Source organism: Vidua chalybeata, chromosome 2, assembly GCF_026979565.1.
Source record: "Vidua chalybeata isolate OUT-0048 chromosome 2, bVidCha1 merged haplotype, whole genome shotgun sequence".
Lineage (NCBI taxonomy): Eukaryota > Metazoa > Chordata > Aves > Passeriformes > Viduidae > Vidua > Vidua chalybeata.
The window spans coordinates 115,803,738-115,827,275 of record NC_071531.1 but is presented as its reverse complement, the minus strand read 5'-3'; the positions used below and the strand labels follow the sequence as shown (position 1 = coordinate 115,827,275).

Below are 23,538 nucleotides of genomic sequence, written 5' to 3'. Positions count from 1 at the left end.
CTCATCACAAACTGTAATGATGGGCCATGTGATATTCCCCACCAAATCCCACAGACCCTTCCTGGTCGCCAAGAACTTGCAGTGCAAGGATCAGAAGAGACAAGAATACAGCCAATTTGAGCAGGACAGGAGAAAACACCACTGAATTGGGGTTTTGAAGGCTGTGACTCAGCCTTCAAAACAAAGCTAATCCCCCCAGGGGGATGCCCACCACCACCTCAGTATCTACAGGCATCTGCAGCAGATTTTAGAGGGCAAACGAAGGCCAAACTCGGTAAACAGAAACAAATATTTTAGGTACTTGAGCGAAGAGGATGCAAAGAAGTGAGAAATATGGCCAAAACCAACAGGAATTTCAACCTCTACTTCTCCTGTTCTCCTGCAAGAGCAGCTAGTTCTTGATTCACAAGTTAAGAAAAAAAAAAAAAAAAAGAGAAGAGGTAGCAGAATGGAGTATTTATTTTAAGAGAAAACAAGCTTCCAGATGTTGGTTCAAGCACCAGTTTTCTTTGTATCCAAGAGCAGCTCTGTGGAAACAAAGAAACCCTCCATCAGCTCAGCGTGAAACCATCCTCCTGCGGAGCAAGGGCTGGACGGGGAGAGCTCAGGGGCAGGGCAAGGGCTGACTAACTTTTCAGGCATTAATTTGCACTGGATGGGCCCGTTCTTTATAAACACTGCCTCCCGAGGGACACTTGGAGTCCAGCTGGAAGAATAAGCACTTCCTTCCCCGCTCAGCGAGCGCAGTCCTGCTGGTCCATCTGGTTGTTTAATGCAGCACACAGCGACAGACAGCCTGGCCAGGCCAGCACTGCTCTGCTCCTCCACGTGTGAACGAGCTGAGCGGGCTTTCCTGGAAGTACAGCCCTGTCCCCACCCAGAGCAGCTTTCACAGCCGCCCCTGGGTCCTGCTGTTCCAACACCCTCGTTTTTGGGAAGCCAGTCACCTTCTCATCCCCTGCAAAGGAGGGGTTATCCGGCCAGGGGAAGCGGTGCTGCTCGGAGAGCTGTGCTTACAAAGCACTGCCACGAGCGAGGTTTTGCGCTGTGAAAGGATGGACGGGGCAGCCTCCTCTGCCAGCACTGCCTCCTGGTGAGCCCCGTGTGCCAGGGCTGCTCCACGCAGCTCACACGCCCAGGGCACTGCCCCTCTGCCAGCACAGCCACAGACACCTGCGAGCGGGACCGCAGCCAAGCCCTGCCAGCTCCGGGGTCAGCATTCCCATGGAATCGCTGCTTCCTACTTCATCCCTAAGTTCACACTGACAGGCGACAGCCTTAGATGGGATATCAGGGAGGAACTGTTCCCTCTGAGGGAGCTGAGGCCCTGGCACAGGGTGCCCAGAGGAGGATCCCCCTGGATCCCTGGCAGTGCCCAAGGCCAGGCTGGATGGGGCTTGGAGCACCCTGGGACAGTGGAAGCTGTCCCTGCCCATGGCAGGGGGTGGAACAAGACGAACTTTAAGGACCCTTCCACCCCAACAATCCTGTGATTCCATGATTCTACGCTCTACAAAAAGTACACAGTTAGCTCAAAAATCTTAGCCAATGTAACTTTTAGGAAGCACATCTCATGCTCTAGTTAAAATGAGTTGATTTAAGAAGACAAATAAAGACTAGAACAGACCACCAACTTGAGGCAGATAGGATTTGTAAGGCTACAGCCTTTTCAGATGACTTTGGTGAGACATTGCTTTAACTGCCTCAGTTTCCCTGTCAATAAATGGGGCTTATACTCTGCAACTTATGTATGAACATATCAGCTTATTAAAAAAAGCAAATTATAAAAAATCCTCAAGGATGGAGAACTCAGAGTAAATATAATTGTTATACTCGCTCATAAGGTTAAACTGCAGCACATTTTGCAAAGAGCTCTACAATCCTTACCACAATGCAAGTGCTAGGCTGGACTGCTCAAAAGATGTTTTCAGTGTAACGCTGCAGCCCTGCTCCTAATCTCCCTCTGCTCCCTGCACTCCCCTTCCCACTCCTGAACAGCCCTTACCAAAGCCTTGTGAGCAGCCAAATCCAGGCCTTTTGGCAGGAGGAGGGTCTGGGCAGACAGAGGTGGGAGCAGCTCAGAGCCCAGAGCTGCCAGCACCGCTCTGCCCCGCGTTACCGAACGAAACGCGGCGCGGAGGGAGCCTCGTGTGCCCCGAGCCTGGCTCAGAGGGGATCAGGGCTGGGGTTAGCAGGGTCCAGGGCTGGGGTTAGCAGGGTCCAGGGCTGGGGTTAGCAGGGTTCAGGGCCGGGGTTAGCAGGGTCCAGGGCACTCATAGCACAGCTCTCTGCTTCGAGTCCTGCTGCAGCGGCAGCTCGTTCCCATCCGTGGGGAGCGAAGGGTCGGGAGCCTCGCAGCGCTGAGTGAGCACACTCAGCTCAGGGTTCTGCACAGAGCACGGAGCTTTAATGCTCTGATCCCACAGAAATCTGCTGGGGCCGAGGGGGAAACAGCCCCAGGCCGGGAACAAACCATAGCAGGGGTTGGTGAACACAGGGCTTTCATGGCTCGACTGAAGATCACCCTGTGCAGAGAGGGGCTGAGGAAGGGAACTGAACGGGCTCTGGGACTGTGCTGGGGTGGGGAGACGTGGGAAACAGCAGCAGAGCTTCCACTGGGATCTGGGAGCAGAGCTTCCACTGGGATCTGGCGTGAAAGAACAGCACCATTATGTCCCTGAGGTGCCCAGGGGCTGTGAGAGGAGGCTCAGCACACAGTCCTGAAGGGAAAGAGGAGGGAGAGGTGGAATGCCCAGTGCCACCAAAATCAGCCCTGGAATGAGGACCACAGCGGGGCTGAATGGTGCCATTGTCACCAACAAGGCCACAGCCAGGGCAGCCCTAGGAGCATCCCAGTGCAATGAAGTGGAATGAGTTATCACAGCCCCATCAAGGGCAGAGCAACTGAACTGCTGAACCAACTGGCTGAAGTGCTACTGCAAGCATTAGCTACCCACTGAAATACAGGGTTTTTCCTTCACATCAACACTGGATTTCAGGCAAAACAAGCAAAACAAGGCAGTGGGGAATAAAACTGTAATGCAAAAGCTCCATCAGGCTAATGTACCTGGTGCTGTAGATTTGCATATGCTCACGTGGCACTCATATCTCTGCATGTCTGCTGCAGCCATATCTGTTAAATAATTTTAGCTAAATTTAAAAGATCAACAGAAAAAAAAAAACCTTTGCTTTAGGAAAAATGTCACATTCAGCTAGCAAAAATCAGGGGAGGAGCTTTGGGACAGGTTCCAAGTGTCCCCCATGTTGAACATACCTGGTACTGGCCTCTGCTGGAAGAAACCACAGGATGGGACAAGCCTTGCCCAACTCTGGTTCATGACTGGGCACACTCTGAGTGCCTGCAGGAGCTGCACTTCCCACACTTCCCACCACCAGCCCTGCCACAGACACTGTGACAGGCCTTGGTGAATCACCCTCTCCTGCCCCACCAGCAACACTGATTCATGGGCACTTGGGGCTGGTTTGGTAGGAAAAATCTTACTTCCATACATATAAACAGTTCCTCGTGGTTAAAAATCTTACTTCCATAAATACAAACAGTTCCTCATGGTTAAAACCCCTTTCTAAATGAACCATTAAAATAAAAGTACAGCTGAGTGGGGGTTTTCCTTGGAAGGGGCTCCCTCCAAGCCAATGCATATCCTTTGTTCCCTGTCCTGTTGAGCAAGAGAACAATCAGATGCTCACACTCAGCAAGAGTGATTGCACACAACCAGTCTGGCTGCTCCTGAGACAAGCACCACAGAATCCATTTCAAATGGGCAGCCTGATGGTTTGCATGCTTTTATCTGACTGGTGTCCCTTTGAAGCTCCTACGTGGAAAAAGATTGGCCTGATAAGTGTTTTTCCTGTCTTTTCAGTACTGACTCTGCCATCACTTGCCAGTCAAGGTATGGTTTTGCTGCAAATCCAAATTGAATCCTTTCTCCACAGTCACGTTGAGAAGCAAAGATAAATCAAAAACTGCAAGTGAAACCTGAGTGGGAGAAATGGTTTGATTCCTACTTCTGTGCACTCGCTGCACTGGGGCAGCAGCTCTTGAGGTGCCTGGAAGAGTCAAAAATTTTAAAAAATTAAATTTAGAAAAAACAAAATAAACAAACCCTTCCATGCGCCGTTAAAAGCTGCTCAGGGTAGTTTAATAAGCAAGCAGATTTAGGTTATGGTTCTCTGAAATCAAATTTTCCCCTGACAAAGAGAGACTATCCCAGACCCTCAGATACTTCTCCTGGCAATAAACTCCAGCCTTATGATGAAAGGATGAATCACAGTCACAGGTGTCTGGGCAATAATCCCTGGGAAATTCTCAGGGCTAAGCTGTCACCTCAGCTCTAGGCAGGAGGCTTGGCAGCAGTTTTGGTTCACTGATTCCCCGATGTTTTCCAGCCAATATGTGGGCCCTTGCAGAAAGATCATCCCTGTGCTTCCCCCCCAAAGAACCTGCCTTTCTTACCTCGGGTGCCCCAAAGGCAAATCATGGACACACAGGGACTCCTGCAGCAGTCAGGAGAGTACAGTCCTGCAGCTGTCAGACATACAATGTGGAAAATTAAATCGTCCCCACCAGCTCCTCCCTGGCTTTTGAGGGGTGCTAAATCCATAATTCCATGAAGGAGAATCCAGCCCTAATCCCCTCTTGCAGGGTGGTCCTTGCCTGCAGCTCCTGACACCTGCACAGATCCGAGGTGAGCTCCCACTTTCCATCCCCTCAGTTCTCGGGTGCTGCAGCGTTCCCAAAGGATACACTGCTTCCCAATGCTTCTGTTCCCAAAGGATACACTGAGGAACCCCCAAATTTACCCTGCTTTCATCCCAGGACCACCCAGCTGAAGAAGTTTCTAGAGGAGCTGAGTTAACCATGAACTAATAAAAGCAGTCGAACTGTGCTCGAGTTAAACCAAGGGCAACGTGCCATCAAAATCCTCCCCGTTAAATTAACACACAGGGTTGGGTTACTTTTTGTTTGCTGAAGCCAAGAAGAGGCAATTCTTCCTGAGAAATGCGATAGAGGGGATAGAAATGGGGGACAGCTGCTAGAACAGCAGCTTGAAACCCAAACACATCATCTGGGAGGAGCTCACCTGAACGAGCACCCAGCTGAAGGAAGCAGGGAAATGCCTGTCATCAGGGATGATAACCAGGCACAGCATCACACTGGAGCTCCCTGAAAAGGAACATTTCAAGGGAGCACTTCACTGGAAAGGAGCACTCCTGCAAATTGCATCTGTGTAAGTGAGCACAGCCCAGCAAACAAGCAGCTGGGGCAACCTGTCTGTGATTTTTGAGTGCAAAATACTTGGAACCAAAACCACGCAGTGTGTAGAGCTTCCCAGAGAATACAACTATTGCCAATGTTGTTATATACACTTCAGATGTATAAATGACAAAGTCCTACTGTTTAAAAAAGCATGCCTGAGTGGAGCTAGATCAAATATCAGGGCTGGTGATTTGATTTCCCTTGGCCTCCGGCCGAGAGCGAAGGAAGAAAAACAAATTAAGGTCTTTGAAAGAGTATCAAAATATTTGCCAGTGAAGACCAAAACAGCAATTTTCACATGCTCCTTTCCCTGACAACACTGGGGCAGAGCTGTGTGCTCTGAAGGGAGTGACTCTTTGCTTTAAACTATCCCGACTAGGAAATACCTGATCTAATCTCCTCCATCTGGGTGACAGGGCAGGAAAAGACCTCTGAGTCTGGCTCTGGAGCTCTCTGTTCCAGGCTTCCTCACCGAATCCACTTCCAGTCAGCCAGGCCATAAACAGCTCCTTTGCTCCAGACATTCAAGGGGTCTGCTCATCCTGAGCTGCCACACCAGGAGCCAAGATGTGGACTCCTGAGCAGTTTGCCCTGGTGCAAGCCTGGGCTGCCCCAAAAACGAGGGGTTTCTGTTTGCCCCAGCCTGTTCCCAGCCCTTCCTCGCCCTGTGGCCGGGGGCTGAAGGCAGAGATATTTGGTTTTTCAGGGTGGTTTGCCTGGAGGCTCAGCAGGGTGACCAGCTGACCACTGCTCCTCAGTGGGATCCAGCCGAGCCAAAGAGTCCCATTCCCAGCTTTTGGGGGTTGGGAACGTGGCTCGGGCTGCATCTGAGACCTCGGGAACAACCTCTGTCTGAAAGGGACTGGGAGAACAGGGGCTGGAATCGGTGAGCCCCACAGTGCAGCTGCCAAGTACTGCAGCCTGTTTTGGCTACTCACTGACCTGTGTGCCAGGAATTATCACTGAACGTTGGCAACTCTGTCTTTATTTCCTTCCTTGATTCCATTCTGGTTAGCAATCACACCTGGGTTGGAAATAGCCACGTTTTCCAGACTACAGGCAGCATTCCTTTAGGGGAGCAGAGCTCCAGCTGCTGAAGATGCTCTGCCTGGAAAAGCCATGGCTGAGGAGGGCTGGAAGAGCAGGCTGGAAGGCCACAAGTGCTCTGCAGAGAGTGAACAGGATGCAGTGGAAGCCAGAAGCAGAAAATTATTTCAGAGAAGAGAATCCATGGGGGACAGGTCAACCCCAGAGCCTTGGATGCATTCCTCACACCAGAAGGCTCCAATCTCTAACCTGCTGGCTTTGGGGAAAGTGCCCTGAGGGAAAATTCACCCCACACTCTCTCCCTTTCTTTTCCTGAGCAGTTGGTATTTGGGGAACAAGGCACTGGGCTGGATAGTGCTTCCATGGGACTGACCCAGTGTAGTCCTCTTCCATTTTGGGGTTATATCCTCTAAGCCACAAAACGATTTTGTGGAAAAGTTTTACACAACTTAAAAGCAAGTGTCAGCTCTCTGGAGTTTAGCCATCCTACAGAACATAACAGAACACTGTAACCAGTTACAAAATTCCCTGAGATAGTAAAAAAATAATATCAACTGGAAAGATTGTCTCATTTTAGACTGGTTTCTCTGTACATCCTGATCTAATTCCCACAAACCCCTTTGGTTTCATCTCCTGCATATTCTGCAAAAATTTTATGTAGGACTTTTTTTTTTTTAGGTTTGAGATCCCAAATTCCTGCAGGCTACCTAGAGAGGCCTAAAAATAGTAATAAATTTGAAAATTGGACAAAAGGGGATTTAACACGCCAAGGACATGGCCTGGGGCTGGCGCTGAAGCCAGCACAGCTTCCAAGTGAGTCAGGCAGGAAGTTTGTTCCTTCCCCCCCACTCAGCTTCACAAGGAATATGCAATAAGGAGGTGGCTTGGAAGGGGCACAAAACCACACCTCAAGGTTTTCATCCCTTAATCCACAAAACCACAGAAGGGCTGGGTTGGGAGGGGCCTTAAATCCCATCTCATTCTACCCCCTGCCATGTGCAGGGACACCTTCCACTGTCCCAGGCTGCTCCAAGCCCCAGTGTCCAGCCTGGCCTTGGACACTCGCAGGGATGAGACAGCCACAGCTTCTCTGGCAAATTCCCTCCTTGAAATGTCAATTAGGGCTCATAACAGCAGGAGAGCATGGGGTATATTTGTCCCTGAATGTCTACCAGGAGAAGGAGGAGGAGGAGGAGGGAGTCTCCTGCAGGCAGATGTTTAGCTGCCACAGGACACAACAGGGCTGCTAAACAAAACCTGGATCCCACAGAACAGGCTGCAGGATCCTGGGGATCTCACAACCCACAGTCAGAACAAGCTGTATCCAAGCGGTGCTTTCTCCCTTCCAGGAAAATTGGGTGCAAATGGCAGCCAATTAAGCCCTTTCCACCTACACCACATCAGCTCCAAAAGCCAAACACGATCCCAGCAGAGCTCTCTGGGAAGCCTCGCTCGGCAGAGCTGAGCCCTTAATGGCACAAGGCTGGGAAGAGCAGAACTGCTGCGTGGGTGCCCCAGAGCCACCCCGGGAGCACTAATCACTTGTGCATATTGAACAGAATTGTCTCTCCATGGGAAAAAGCTCCCTTCAATTAGTGCAGAGTGACTCCCACCGTTCTATTTAAGGTTTAAATTTGGACAGTGAGAGAGTTTCTTCCCTGTTCTTGGTGTGTTGGTGGTTTTCCTTTTAATGTAAACCACGTACTTGCAAAGAACCCATGGATAAGGCATTAGAACAAAACATGTGCAGCCATAATTCCAGCACCTTCTTTCTGGGATGCGTTCTTCCAGGAGCACTGGGTCAGCACAGCTCAGAAAGCACAGCTAGTGATAAAGTGCAGGAAATTTAACTTACAGAAACCATGATGGTGTTCATGAGTGCAGCTGAGTGTGCAATGGAAGGATGGCTGGATATGGGAACCAAGCACCAGGGCACAAGGCCATGGCTGTGGTCTCAGACTCACCCTTCTGGCAGTGACCTCTTTAGGAACTAAACTAGTCAGGAGTCACCCACCAGTGATCATCAGGCTCTTCCAGCTCTTCTAGCACCTGGGCAGCTGAGACTAAAGAAACAGGCAGATATCCCAGCTACAGCTTTCCAAAAAGTGGAAAAAAAACCCCAAACCACTGGCAAACACAACCCCAAAGTCTTGTGAGGACTGACAACAGGGATGTGGGCAGAAACTTCACTCCTGGCTAGGAGAATCCCTTGGGGCATCCATGGAGCAGTGACACCTCACTGGCCCGCAGGCCAAGAGGGAAAACTGTGTCCAACACCCCATGACACTTGGCCCTGGGTCACCTCTGTGTGGTGGCCTCGTGGCCCTAAGATGTGACAATTATTGTGTGGGATTGGGATGGGGGCAACAGTTTAAAAGGCTGGTCAAAACACACATTTATAGCTGGAAGTGTTTTCCAGCACCAGGGCACGCATGGCAGGCTCCAGGGCAACGGGGTCATCGAGGGTGTAAAGGTAAAAAGTGCTGAAAAACTGGGAGGGCAGAGGGAAACAAAACTGCCCAAAAGGTGCCCAGTGCCAGCTGGCACAGGCCAGCACAGTGCCAAGGAGCACAGGAAGAGCAGGGCAGTGCCACACCTCAGCTCCCAGCACACTCCACACCAGCAGTGTCAAGGAAAGAGGAGCAAAGTGTGAGATGCTGCTGACTGGGGACCTGGTGCAGACACAGATTGGTCACTTCCCTCCCCTCACCCCATCCAAAGCCACCTCATCAGGCTCACCAAGAACTCCTTTCCCTTCATTTCTGCCTCTTCAAACACATAATGGCAGTCATTTCCCTAAGCTTGCTCAGGCTAGGCTGGGGCTGACACGACTTCATTTCTGACAACTATCTTATACTTACAGGATGCTGCTGGGATTAAAGACTTGGAAGGAGGAGTTTTGACCTTTGCAAAGCTTTAATTTTGTTGAATTTATCCATGGTAATAATCACTGCTAAGACTCCTTACAGCCATCATCTCCTGTCTCGGGAGATCCATCTAGAGAAACCAGCCCCACGAAATAATTTCCCTGGGTATGGCTGAGGCCTCACAAAATACTACTTAAATTCCAGACTTTCACTACATGCCTCAGAGGAATCTTCTGAATGCCAGCATAGGCACCAAGAAGAAAATCAAATGCTTGGCTGTTCATCACCGACTCTATTCTCTTTTTCCTTAAATACCCTCGAAAGCAGGCTGCAGGCAGCAGTTGCACCCAACAATCTTCAGGAAAGCTGTTAGGGCCAAGGCTGCCAAAAACCATCTTTTTTTTTTTTCTTCTTCTTCTTCTTCTTGTTCTCTAGGTTTTTATCCTGCACTGGCACACCAAAGGCTTTCCACCTCTGAGAGCAAAGAGCTGATTTTGAAGAACAAAGCTGCTGTTGTGGGATGCTGCAGCGCCTGTTTCAGCATGTCAGTTTTATATTTAGCAGCAGCCCATCTCTACAGATCAAGCACGGCCAGGGAGTCCCTGAGCAGCCCCATCCCAGCAGCTCCCACCAGTTTGGGCAGGGTTTGGAACTCCTTTCTGCCCCTCTCTCCAAGTCATCTGCCTCTGAACTGCCAAGAAGCATTGCCTGCAGCCTGAGGCAGGAACTCCATCAGGCAGGACAGGGAAAAGCAGGGCACCATGAAGGAAAGCCCCAGGATCACAGGGCTGGTGTCTGCAGTGCAGGAGGGGCACCTGACAGCAAAGCTTCTCTTGACTCTGTGCTGTCCCTGGCTCAGAGAAGCAGAATCTTCTCCTTACAACTCCATGCCCCATCATCTCTCAGTCTACAGCAGGCCTGGCAGTGCCAGTGCTGTTTTGGGGAGATGTTTTGCACAGACACTAACACCAGCTAATTAGAAAAGTGAAATTTCAGCCCAGTGAGCGTTTAGCACGGAGGGGAAGCACTGGCAGGGTTTTTTTTTGCCTCCAGCCACGAGTGCAGGCAGGGGAGGGCGACAAGGCTGGGAGGGCAGAAGGGGAGACACGGCTCTGCAGAGGAGTGATCAGTTTTGGCAGCTACCCTGGAAAAAAAGGACCCGTCAGCACTGCAGAACACGCAGGGCAATCTTCTGCTGGCAAATGCAGATTTCCCCTTCTCAGAGGCAGCGAAGAGTGCAAAAGGTCCAAGGAGAGCTGCAGATAAAGAAGGGACAGTACAGTGATGGAACTGAGCCAGCTCTGGAGACTGGCTAGTTCAGCTCTCTCCTGGGAACAGCTCTCTGCTCGGAAAGGGGGTGCTGAAGGAAAACACAGCCTGAGAGAACCGGGAAAACCTTCCTCTACAAACCCAGCCCAGCAAATGCCAAACCACAGAAGAAAACTGCCTTACCTGGGTGGTTTTCGCCCTTCTGCCTTGCATGCTGCTGCTATGGCTCATCTGGGGGTTGGAGGCCCCTTCGGAGAGGCAGTGGGACTTCCTGCAGGGGAGCGTGTTGTAGTTGCTGTAGGAGGAAGGCGCGTCCTCGGCGGTCACCGAAGCCATCTTATGGCTCCCGAGCTCGGGGATGTCGGACACCAGGCTCCGGCAGTACCCTCCGAAGGCGTTTCGGGGGCCCCCGTTGACGGCGGCGCTGGGGGTTTTGGGGGAATACAAGTCACTCATGGAGTTGGCCCGCTGGCAGGCAACCAGGGGCTGGGGGCTGCCGCCCGCCTCCGGGCCCCGCGCGGCCTCGGCGTCCTTCTCCTCGGCCAGGCCCAGGATCTCCTCGTTGCTGGTCAGGTGCTCCTGGCTGAGGTCGGACAGCGAGAACTCCAGGCTGTCCTCGCGCCAGATGTCGGCCGACTTGGAGCGCTTCTTCTTGAAGCCGGCCGCGTCCGCGAAGGCGGCGCCGTTGGCCGCGTAGCGCAGCGCCCGCCCGTCGCCCTCGGCCAGGAAGGGCGGCTCGTCCCCGTAGAGCCGGCTCTCCTCCGAGCCGGGCACGCTGCGCACGGAGGCGGCCGTCAGCACCGTGCTGCTGTCCACGCTGGGCGTCACCGACGAGTCCGTGTGGTAGGACACGGGCCGCAGCCCCATGTCCACGCGCTCCACCCACATGGCGCTGCCGAAGTCCTCCAGGTTGGCCTCGGGGGCGAAGGGCTCCAGGCCGTTCTCGGCCAGCGACTGCGGGATGCTGGGGGTGCTGCTGGAGCGCGTGCTCACCTCGGAGTTGCGGTGGATGACCTTGCCCGAGGAGGCGTGGCGCGTGCGGCGCGAGGCCTTGCCGGAGAGGCGCAGCGAGCGCGACGTGTGCTTGCGGCCCAGCCCCGGCTGCTTGTCCCCGTAGAAGGCGTGCTCCACGCTCTGGCTCTCCGCGTTGCCCATGGCGTCACGGTCTGCGAGGGACACAGCGGGCACCGTTAGGGGAGGAGGCACGCGGACGCCCCGACGCGCCAACAGCTGCTTTTTTATTTCCTTAACTACCGAGCCCGTCCCAAAACCTACACCGCGGATTCTGGCAGGGACTGCCCTAACTGCAGCAATAATCCCACGGATTAATTAATTACGGGAGCCAGCGGCAAACCTCGAAATACAGCTAAATCAGAATGCGGCAAACAGCCAGACGGCTCTGCTGGTGCAAACCAAGAGTGCAGAAGAGTGAAGGACTGAACCCTGGAGCTCAGTGTGAACTGGAACCAGTTTAGAACCACAGTGCCATCCCAGCTCTGTGCACATTCACCTGACCCTCAGCATCAGCGTCGTCATTCCAGCCAACAAACTCAAAAAATCAACAGCTCTCGTTTATCTGCAGGGAACAGATACTGTAAAGTAGAGGGATGTACACCTTTAGCTGAGATTCCACCTTTTTTTTTGGCTAGGAACTGCAAAGTGAAGCACCAAACAGCAAAGTACAAATCCACCCGTTTGGCAGCGAGCTAATGACAGGTTTGATTTCTGGAACAAAAAAACCTGTGCAACGTTAAGCAGGTACGGAGAGTCCCCCACAAGAAAGCCATATTATGAAAAATAAATTAGCATGAGTGACTCAGACTACACAAAAATAACCTCTCCTTCCCACTCCCTCTGAAGCAGATAAGCAGATCTGAGCTCTTTGATCTGAGCTGGAACGCAGGGACGGGGCTGGTGTCCCCAGCCCCAGCCTCCTGCATTATTCAGCTGTGCACATCCCGCTGTGGAACAGGTTTCCCATCCAGGAGGTGGGAGTGATGATCTGATTCAACCTTGGAAAACACTTTGAGGTCTGCGATCTCACTCAACAAATGTCAGAAATATTTTATCAGTAGTACTGGGTCCTTCCCCTCTGGCCTGACAGCAAGAAGAAGAAGAAAAGTAAATGCCAAAGTTCAAAATTAAACAGGAGATCCTGAATTACACACGAGACAACTACGTAGAGAAAAATATTCCATCAGTCTTGGAAAGAAATTCCAGGACAAAACTTCTTTGTTTGGAGGCCTTTCCATCAGTTTTGGTTGAAAATAAAAAAGCTGCCCTGACAGTAAAATAATCTGGAGTTTTTAATTTCTTGGGGCGATTTTCTCTCCTTTGCCAGGACGCCGGTGGGCACTGAACCAGATGCTGGCAGAACAAATGCAACCACGTATTTTCCCTCACTATCTGTGTACACACAGTTGCTGCTGCACAGAACTGAGTTAGCCCTACATAAACAGATGGAAAGTGAGGAACTGATGGCACTAAACAACGGGACAGCACGGCACAGCTGAACCCTGCACTGACACTTCTGACCACACAGCAAGAGGACTGTGCCTCTGCTCCTCTACCCAGCAAAGCTGATCATGGCTGAGGCTAAAGTCTGTTCAGTGCTGGAGCAACAAACACCATAAATATCTGGGCATTGCTGCATTGAACATGAATACAATGGCACGTGAAGTAAACTACAGCAGGAAATGCCCTACATCTACTGAAATGAATGGCAGAACTCCCTTTGGCTGCCACGACTTGTTTAGATAAATAAAAGCACTGAATAAAGGGCAGGTATAAATCTTAAAACAAAGAAGAAAAAGACAGCTTTATCAATCCCTAGACAAGGGTTCATTATCTCCTAAGAGCTACAGCTCTTTGATACAGACTGAAAAACAATCAGCCAGCTATTGCCTATACAACATTTTAAAGCACAAAACCTGCATCATTTCTTCTGCAGGTATCTAAAAGCAGACCTCAATGCTTCCATCCTGCAGAAGAAACCCTCTCGGGGCAATGCTTTCCCTGCTCTGGTTCCTGCTGACCCCACTTCCATCCGGGGGGATTTCCACTGGCTGCACAGCCTGGCAGAGCCTGCACCATGTATCCCCACCTCCAGCCATCCATCCCATCTCCAGCCACCCCTTCTCACCCTAAGGAGAATGAAAAGTTTTAAAAATTCCTCCTTAGGACCATGTATCCCCACCTCCAGCCATCCATCTCATCTCCAGCCACCCCTTCTCACCCTAAGGAGAATGAAAAGTTTTAAAAGTCCTCCTTAGGACCATGTATCCCCACCTCCAGCCATCCATCCCATCTCCAGCCATCCCTTCTCACCCTAAGGAGAATGAGCAGTTTTTAAAGTCCTCTTGAAAGCTGCAGTAGTTCTTTACCTTCTGACCACACCAGGCAAGACTTCCCCAAGCCAGAAAAGCAACAGGACCACAAATGGGCTTGGTGAGGAAAGGAGCAGCAGCTCGGGCTGCATCCCCTGAGGAAATAACACTCTCCTGGAAGGAGGGAAGTCTTCTCTCCACAGAAGGAATGTTCAGGGAGTGATTTCACACAATGAAGTGTCTGCTAGAGACTGGCAAGAAGTGTCAGACTTCAAAGTAAAGAGCTGACCTTTTTTAATTGCGTGGATTGGCACTTTGGGTGAGGAGTTTGCAAATCCACAAGCGGCTGTCAGTGAGCCCACACCTCACCCCTGCACCCTGGAAAGGCCCTGCCTAATCCCACTGAATTCCCAGCTGCAAGGCTGCAGGAACACTGCCCAGTGGGTGCAAGAGGGCTGCAGGCAGTGCAGCTGGTCCAGCTGCAGCCATGCAAGACAGTGCCATCCCCCAAGTTTGTCACCATCCCCTGGCAGAGCCCATCTCCCCTGGGAGATGCAGGACGCAGCTTGGGGGGACAGTTGACCCCACCAGGTCAAGCTGAGGGGGTTCCTCTGAAAGGGACCCCCCAATCCTACCTTCTCACCCCATTTCTGCCTCGCTGGCTGAGCATTTCCACCAGTTACCCTGAACCAAATCAAGTGCTCGTGCGGCAGAGTCCACTAAAACAGCGGAAAATAAATCTGGGGGGAAAAGAAAAGACAACAAAAAGAAAAGCTTAGTTTGGTTTTGCTGAGCTAGCGAGTTGGCCTGGCACGTGCCAGAGGCAGCACAAGGGTGCCTGTCCGGGGACAGGAGGGGACAACGCGTCTGGAGAGTGACACCTCCTCGTTTTTTGGCAGCAGGGAGCTGAGAGGTGAGCTCAGGCAGATGTGGAAAGGCAGCCCTGAGAGGGGAATTGGCACTGCTATAGACATGGCAGGAGCTGGGCAGGGGAAGGGAGCCCCAGCCTCCCCCTCCCACGGGCCACAGCAGACACCCTGGGGCAACAGCGTCTCAAACTGCTCAGCTACGACTGCCAGATGCTGCCTGTCTGTGGCTTAACTGCATTTAGCACACTCGATGAAAAAAATCTGTATCAAATTAGGAAAATGAGTAATGTTAATGGGAGCTGCACGCAAGTGCTGGTAGGACAAAGGCTCCCCTTGTTAGCTCGGCTGCCAAACCCAAAGGCCACCATTAAAGACCCATCAAGGTACCACCAGGATATGACACAGATCAAGTGTGACACATCTCCATGCTTTAGGCAGGTCTGTGGCGGTGTCAGGAATCTGCTGTGAACTACCCCGAGCCTCGCAGAGATCAGCACGAGCACAACTGGCTGGACCTTTTTCAGCAGAAAATGTTGATTCATCAGAACCCAAACTTTTTGTGGGAACAGAGGGCCTCTGACGAAATCTCTCTCTCTCTGGGAGGGAGAGGCTCGAAAAGCAAAGCGGGGAGACAGGCACGTCTCCTGGAGGAGGCACCAGCGCCCTGACTCAGGCGCTCGCCGAAGATCCAGATTCGTATCTGCAGCCCAAGCCGGGCAAATGAGGGGTGGCAACTTCTGCCTCCACAGCCCCAAAGAGGTGGCCTGACCATCCGTGCTGGGAAAGGGCTCTCTCTCCCAGAAAACCTGCTCCTTCCTGGCTCAGCACAGGGAAAATGTCAGAAATGCGGTGACTTCAAGAAAGTCACCTTTAAGGCAGCTTGCACATCAAGAGACAGGACAGGGGGTTGAGATAAGCTTTTTGAAAGCTCAGACTTCAGACTGCCATCAAGACTAGGCTGCCAGCAGGGAGAAGATGAATTTTGCAGGAAAAACAGTGTTCCCTACACTGGGTATGTGGGAAAAGCAGACTGACCTCCAGCTGAACTGCTGAGGTTTTGCTGGATGACTCTTACATGAAACGGTTACACATAAATTATATCACATTCTAGATGACCACTGATGATGGCCCACTCAGAGAACATAATTTCCTTTAAAACCAGTAATTTTCCTTCCACTTCCCCTACCCCGATATTAAATTATTTCTTAAAATAATTACAAAACCAGAATACTCATTTCAATTAAACCTATGTTAGTAACTCTTGAACCTGCAAAAGGCTGGACCACCAGGTTCCAGAAGCATTATCTGAAAAATACTAAATTTCCAACCAAATTTGAAGCACCTCACAAGACAACAGATTGCCAATTTAAAATTAGATTCTAGTGGGAGGCCCTGGTGACAAATCTGTATTTTTCTCCTGGAGCGTAGCTCGAAGGCTGTGAGAACCAGAACAATGATCAAATCCACAGCGGGCAGTGAGCCTACAGAAATAAACTTCTGCTAAAATCTGCCAGCCAACAACAAAGATTTTCACTGAACTCACCAGAACCACATAGAAAAAATGTACAAGACTAATAACCAAGTGTGAACACACACATTTTATTGTAATTAAAATGTGCTTTTTCGAAAGGGCAATAGAGAGGCTGAAATCCCACAGAAAGCCTTTGAGTTTCTCAGAAACTCCAGCGGCGTATTTCATTGTTTTCACATCAGAACCTCTTAACCAGCCACTTCTTTTTTTGTGAGCCGCTCTCACATGTGTTAAAGCAGGGATGGACTCCAGAAAGACCCTGCAGGCAACTGGAGTAAGAGGAGGAGGGAGGGAGGAAGGGATGTCACCCCTGTGCTGCCAAGCCCGGGTAGCCAGCACATGCAGCTCGTGGCCCTCGCCCTCCCCAGCACCCCAGAGCACAGCAAAGCCCTGCAGAAACACGAGGGACGCACGTGTACCTTCCGAGGCAGTCCCGGTATCCAGCGCAACCTTCCCCCAGAGAGCTGTGGCATTTAGAGGCACACAATTGCAAATGACCCCAAAATGAGCAGTTACTGGGGACTGCAGAAGCTGTCAGCACCTGCCACTCAGCGACTCCATTACTCCCGCGTCAGAGTCTATGACTACATGCCAAAAACCTGGGGAGAAAGGGGAGAAAAACAAATCAGACAAAGCAGGGTTAGCAGGGAGGGCTGTACAGGAGCATCTTCTGCCGGGGCCTGTCATCAGCACTTACCTAAGGAGCAGTGGGCAGCACAGCACGGAATGCTGTGCTCAGATTCGCATGCTGAAAGCTGATGGTGGCAGAATAAATGAAAAACCCAGTCAAGCACCGCCAGCCCCAACCACAGGACATGGAGAGTTCCTCTTCCCAACAAAAATCCCCCCAGACTTTAACATCCCCTCGCTGAGGCCAGTCTGTCTCAGCTCAGGGCCAAAACCACACCTGCATCTGAGAACGACCACCAAGAGAGGCACCTTCCAACACAGCAGGGCTGAATTTCTGGCAGCAAGGGGAACCAAACCGCCCAGGAGACGCTGGAAGGCCTCGCAGGAGATTTCTCTGCACACTGTCTCATTTATGGAAAGGGCAATTTTCCAGGCAGGGATTTCATCACCATTTTCCAAGGGCGAATCACACATTGGGGCAGAGCATTTACAACTGGTTTTGTGAGCAAGGAAAGGGTTCTCAGGTTAATTGTGCTCACAAAGGCGCAGATACAAGAGACCAGTCTGTGCTTACCTAGACCCGAGACCAGGCCTTAGGGCAGTCCTCAAGCTGGACACTGAGCTCATGTGGACACCAAACCCCAGCCCATTCCAGGCCTGGTACCACTGGTGAGCTCCTCTGCAAGGAGCCCAGCTCTAGTCCAGGCCTGGGAGAGGCTGAATGTGTTCCCAATCCAGCTCTCACCCAACTCCCCGTTCTCCCAGCCAAGCACCAGCACTAAAACGTCACCTCAACACTGCACACAAACTTGGGAGAGTTGTAAACTTCTCCACAGGTCCCAGGGAACAATAACCTGGGGAGGAATTATTGCTGCCCTTCATGTTCTTGGAGCTGCTTGGTGAAGAAAGTGTGAACCTCACTCTTGGCTGGATTCTCAAAAGAGATGAGAGTCACAGGACCTTTTTAAAATTAAAAATATTCTCCTTTTCTTTCTCTTCCTTCATGCTCCCCACCTCCCCCTCTTCCCCCAAGCTGTTGGTTGAGATCTGAAAAGCAGTTCATTAATTGCTCAGGAGCTGGCAGAAATTAATAAAATGAAGCTCATTTATATTGAAATGGACTCATTATCATGCCAGCTGCCAATAATTTCCAAGAGGGGAATCTTGCTGACAAAAAAGGTCCTACAGGCAAGAGGCTCCCCACCTGCAGCCACCACACAGGGAGCAACCCTGCCACGAGCATTGCTCACCTCCCAGGAAAGGGAATTGTGACCATCTCTGCTCAGATCTGCCTGCTACTGCCTCAAGAAAACCTGACCAAAAGAAGAGCAAAACAGACACAGCCCCGCATTCTGTCAGATCTCCCACCCTGACATGGCTTTTGAGAAGTTTGTAACTCGGTAAAATCTGCTCCAGGGTGACACAAACTCTGGTTAGCCCCCTGAGAAACCGGCTCCAAGGCAGCCCGTTCCACCTGTGCTCCTCCTGCAAAACCCCTTCTCTGCTGGCAGTGCTTCGTTGAAAAGGGGATGTTTACACCTGGATCCTGCATTATCCAAATCCTCACGCTGCTCCAGTACACCTGAAGGGCTGGCACTCACCTTTGCCACAAACAGGTGAGTACTGGGCACCACAGCTCCTCCAGAAGACAAGGATTTATCGTTACCCATCAACTCTTTCCTGAAAAGTTTTGCTCCCATTAACTTCATCTTTCCTAAATCAAACCAATTCATACTTTTCAAGAAGAACATCTGTTTTTCATATTTTGACCTTAATAAGCACTGGAACAGTCCTCAGTGTCCTGGGTCACTCCAACAGCCCAGGCTCTGCCACAGCACAATTTCTGGAGTTCTGAAGCAGCCTCTAGCAAAGCCTTCCTTCCAGCAAGGTCTTGGAAGGTCCAACAGGGTAAAAAGTGATGCCCACGCTCCTCGTTCAGGAGGAAGGGCTGAAGCAAACACGAGCACAGCTCCATCACTTCCTTTCCAGCACAGAGCCCTTTTTGGTCACGTTTGCTCCCATGGATGCTCCCGTGGAGCCTGGCCAAGGGAGAAGCTGACCAGTGACCCACCAGTCTGTTCTCAGGGGAGATGGACAGCTGTAAACATCGACACGTGGAACGACTGATCTGATTTTTTCTTTAAAAAAAAAAGTCAAATAAAAATTTCCAAACTTCTACACTGGAGACAAAAGATCCCCTGTCAGCGCCGACTGCTCCCGTGGCATGCCGACACTCAGACACGTCCCTGGGGTGTGCGAGCCAACGCCTGCACACGTCAGTGCAGCTCCCCGTCCTCTGAAGGGCTGCAGGCAGCACAGCTGTATTTACTGCACAGCCACACACCACAGTGCCTCCAAAAACCAGGCCAAGGAGTTCCCACAGGGCTCATCGTGCCGCCAAGCCCGGCCGGGGGAGCGCAGGGAACCTCCACGCATGGATTAAACGCAGAGCAGGGAAGCAGAACAGATTAAAGGAGCACCTTGCTGTTCCTCACATCTGCTACCTGAGATTCCAGGTACAGCAAAGAGCTCTGACTTCCACATGCTGCGGCAGTTTGCGACGCCAAGAGTCTGGAGAAAAATCCAGCACACCTGTTTTCTGTTTGCTCGTGGACACTTGACAGGAACATTAATGCATGAAAAATACAGAAACTGTAGCTTTCTAAAAGCCTCCTTTCCAAAGCACAACCCTTCCTTTCCAGAATGAAAAAAATCAGTATGCAAATATATCCCCATGTCCAGTGAACAGGAAAAGTTGGCGAGAAGGACGACAGCTCTCTTTCAATGCTATTTTTACTTTTTCATTTTATGAGGCGTTGTATTTGTCAGATTTCAAATGCAATTGGTTGGTTATTAAGTAAATCTTCATGCAGTTTGGGGAAGCCCTCAGTAACTCTGCCATCAAGCAGGATGTACATACAGAGACAGGAAGGAGAAGGCATTCCATACAGAAACCATTCAATATCCATCAGCAGCTCTGGGCTGGATTCCCCACCCACGATCCCAGTTCCATGCCACTGTAACTCCAGTGTTCGATCCCATCTCCTGAAATGGAGAATCAGGCCCTTGGTTTGTGACTGGAGGCCACAGTTTGTTAGTTAATAGTTAGTTAGCTAATGAGAATTGCTGCTGAGATCAGCCCAGCCAATGCCCTGAGACCGAGGTAAACGCTCTGCTGTGCTCCAGGGTTCTGCTGGCCTGACAGCTCTGGCTCTCCCCATCCCATATCCCTGGGCTGCCCTCTGCAAAACAAAACCCACAGGAGAGGGGGCATCAAATATCCTGAGCTGGAAGGGACCCACAGGGATCAGAGCCCAGCTCCTGGCCCTGCACAGACACCCCAAGAAGCCTCCAGACCCTTCAGCAGCCTCGTGTCCTCCTTTGGATGCTCTTCAATAGCTTCAGATCCTTCTCAGACTGTGGTGCCCAAAGCTGCCCCCATGCCTCGAGGTGAGGCTGGATCCATGGATGGATGGATGGATGGAGAAGAGACTGCTCTGTGCCCAGATCTTTGTTCAGAAATGCAATTCAGAAATGCTCCAAGCTTCCCCACTCTCAATCTAGACACTGAGCCCCGAGACCAACTTTAGAGGATTGCAGAAGCCGGTCGACTTTTAAAGCACTGAAAATAAATGACAAAACGTGCTCCTCTCTGTGTTTTCTTTCTATGACATTCAAAATGCCATAGAAGCCTTTTGTTTGTGAGAAAAATTAATTTCAAACAGAGCACTGCTTGTGAGAAAAATTAATTTCAAACCAGCCACGGCTTCTCCTACCTGTTGAGGAGAATGGCTGCTCCTGAAGCTGGAGTCTGCCCACAGTGACCATCCAGGAAGGTCGGGGATCCATCCATCCCTCCCCAGGAATGGGCTGGTGGAGCTTCAATTGCAAAACCTCTCTGAGCTAGCACGCAACCTCCGTGTCTGTCACGGCTGCGAGAACAATGCTGGTGATCCTCCAGATGAAGAGGAGGGCAAAGAAAAATAAACCCACGTTCCCTTTGAGAAGAACTCCTGAAGGGGAAGGTGTGGGAAGCCCTGCTCCTCTAGCTGCAGCACCACCCCTGCGACAATTCCCAGGGGAGGGAAGAAAAGGCAAAAAGAGAGGGAGGGAGGGAGGTTTGTCAGCTTAAACCTCCACAGAGGCAACAGTCAGCCATCCCCCAATCCCAGCTAAAGGAAACAAAACTGGGAGCACAGCACTGAGAAAGCACCGTGGGGCCTTGGCAATAAATGCATGAAAGAGCAGAGCAGGTAGCCCAAGGGAAAGCCCCCTCTCCAGGGTTTCTCTATTTATAGAGGGGATGTGAATAATTGACACGGTTGTGGGTTTGTTTGTTTTTCAATCATTTTTACAACTATCTGAGCATGTTTTAACTCTTTCTCTTTCCTCTCCCTTTTATTTTTAATGGTGGGAAAATCCCCCTTTCTACCCTGGGGGGAATCTGCAAGGTTTTACACGTTTCCAGCAAAGGGCAGAGCAGGGGAAGGATTCTAATTTCAGATCATCAGACATAAGCAAATCTATGGGAAGCCACGAGGGCAACTCCCTGGAGCCTGTGGGGCAGACTAAGCCCAGCCACGAGGGAACTGCAGGGAAGGAGGAGCCCACTCGGCCTCCGTGGAGGCTCTGAGGACTGCCTCTACATTTATATGATACTTGGAAAACTAAAAGAATTCCCAAAATGCAGCTGAAATAAAAAATAAGGTGCGGCTTGTTTATTTACCTTTAGGTTCTATGTTATTGTTATTACACTTTGCTTTAAAAGGGCTTTCTGCTTGTGCCAAATGAGCCGAGAACTGCTGATACACAGCAAGGGCGGGACGTGCCAAATGCACTCAAAAAATTGAGATGTAACAAGGAAACGCTCAGGCCAGGAGACAGAGCTCCAAAGGATCTGTGAGAGCTCTCAATGTACAGCCAAGGAGTGAGACCTTGCCTGCACACAAGAACCACCCAGCACCACAGGCTCCAGCAATAAAAATTGAAACCCTTGGCTTGAGTGACCGACGAGACAGGATGTGAAGGATTAAAAATGGTGTGGAAAAAAATTAAGGGCAATAATTGTGGTAGGGGGAATTGGAGAGGAAGTGCTTGGTGTATCTCCTCATTTAAGCACTGAGGTAAGTAATCTGATTTTCAAGCAATGCCAAAGACCTCACACAGATCATTAAGATGGTGCCTGAGATATGAAGTATCTAATTTTAGATACCCTGACTTAAGTACTAGGGAGGGATTCCAGAGGTCTGCGGAAAAACCGGTGTGAAATACAACTCAGGCAGATCAGCAGAGCTTTCCCTTGCTGGTCCCTGTCTCTGAGGGAGTGTGAGGAACCTCGCTGAGCACCAGAGCTGTGTAAGGCTCCTCAATTACTGCTTTAGAGTCAGGAGAAAGGACAGCAAAATAACCTCCATAATAAGAAGGAGGATTGGAGCAAAGGATGTCCTTTGCAGATGACAGCATGCCTTGCGCAAGTTTTGGCACCGGGATCCGTCTGTGAGCGTGTGCTTTGAAATCAGCACTGTCCTTCACTGGAACTGCACTGGGGTGGGATGGAGAGCACTGCAGGGAGGGCTGGATTCCTGCTGCCAGGCTCCCCAGAGCTCCTTTCTCTCTGGGAACACAGTGCAGAAACCCCCAGCACAGCCACATCCCGTGGCAAAGGGTACGGCGTGACTAAGGAGGAAAGCCGAGTCCAACCAGCAGAGAGCATGCATTGAACATCCTAAACTCCCCAAAACCAGGAGTTTATTGCCTGGCACGCCACTGGCAGCACGGACAGGGCTCTCTGGTGGGGCAGGGACAAGAGAAGATGCTGACACAGCCACTCACCCAGGCCCAAAGCCAGGAATCTCCCCCCACCCTCCTCCTGCTAGCCGTGGCTGCTGGAGACCACGGGAGCAACAAAAAGCAGCCCAAGCTTCCCAAAACCCATGGGGAATCCTGCCTGCTGTTTAAGCAGAGCCTGGGGGAGGCAGGCGAGCAGTGCCCGAGCGCTCAGCTCCTGCTGCCAGCCCCAGCAGAGCAGCTCTGCCACGGCACAGCCCCGTCCCTGCCTGGGGACCAGCCTGGCACTGCCCAAGCTGAACGAAGCGCTCGGGTTTTATCTTGCACGTCCTGGCAGGACCTGATGGCTTCCCTTGAGCTGGGCTGACCGGTTCCAGTCCATGACACGGCTCTGCCCCCGGGGAGGAACACACAACTCCGGGGCCACGTGGTTGGGTGTTGCTTCTTTGATTAAGAGGGGACAGAACCCACGAGGGATGGAAATCCCAGGAGAAGACACCCTCGGGGCTCAGGGGGTGAGCCCCCGCCCTGGGAAGAGGTGGGAAGGGAGCAGAGCCAGAAAAAGGATGGATCAGCAAATGCTCTGGAGAGGAAAAGCCAGAACTACCAAAAGCCAGGCTAAGGCAGCTCAGGGTGGAAAGCTGATACCCATCAGCTCCAAGTGTGGCCTCCAACTAAAATGAAGGCTTTGCCTCCTTTTCCAGGGAGCGCATGGGGGGGAGAGGCATGTGAATCACCACATCTGAGGTTATCAGGAGCAAAATCCAGAGTTTAAAATGCGCCAGTCAGCAGCTGCTTTCAGTCTGCATCCCAAAACTATGAGAGAAGCAACCACAGGGATATGGGAAAGAATTTTTATATTAAAACCTGCAGATCAGGACCCTGCCTGGGACTGCAGAACAAGTGATCCCAGCAGTGATGCATCCATCTGTCT

At 51.2% G+C, this 23,538-nt stretch overlaps 1 protein-coding gene across 12 annotated transcripts in view; it reads right to left on the bottom strand.

The window, feature by feature from the left end:
- TIAM1 (TIAM Rac1 associated GEF 1) overlaps positions 1-23,538 on the bottom strand; it is a 156,513-nt gene that overhangs the window by 59,967 nt on the left and 73,008 nt on the right. For 6 of the 12 annotated variants that reach the window (XM_053934447.1, XM_053934443.1, XM_053934449.1 and 3 more), the window contains one exon: positions 10,645-11,627. In XM_053934447.1, the coding sequence (XP_053790422.1) occupies positions 10,645-11,616 (972 nt within the window). In that variant the 5' untranslated portion in view covers positions 11,617-11,627. Of the gene's footprint in view, positions 1-10,644; positions 11,628-14,422; positions 14,528-16,606; positions 16,787-23,538 lie in introns of all 12 variants that reach the window. The other 6 variants (XM_053934439.1, XM_053934442.1, XM_053934441.1 and 3 more) reach the window with 2 other exon arrangements.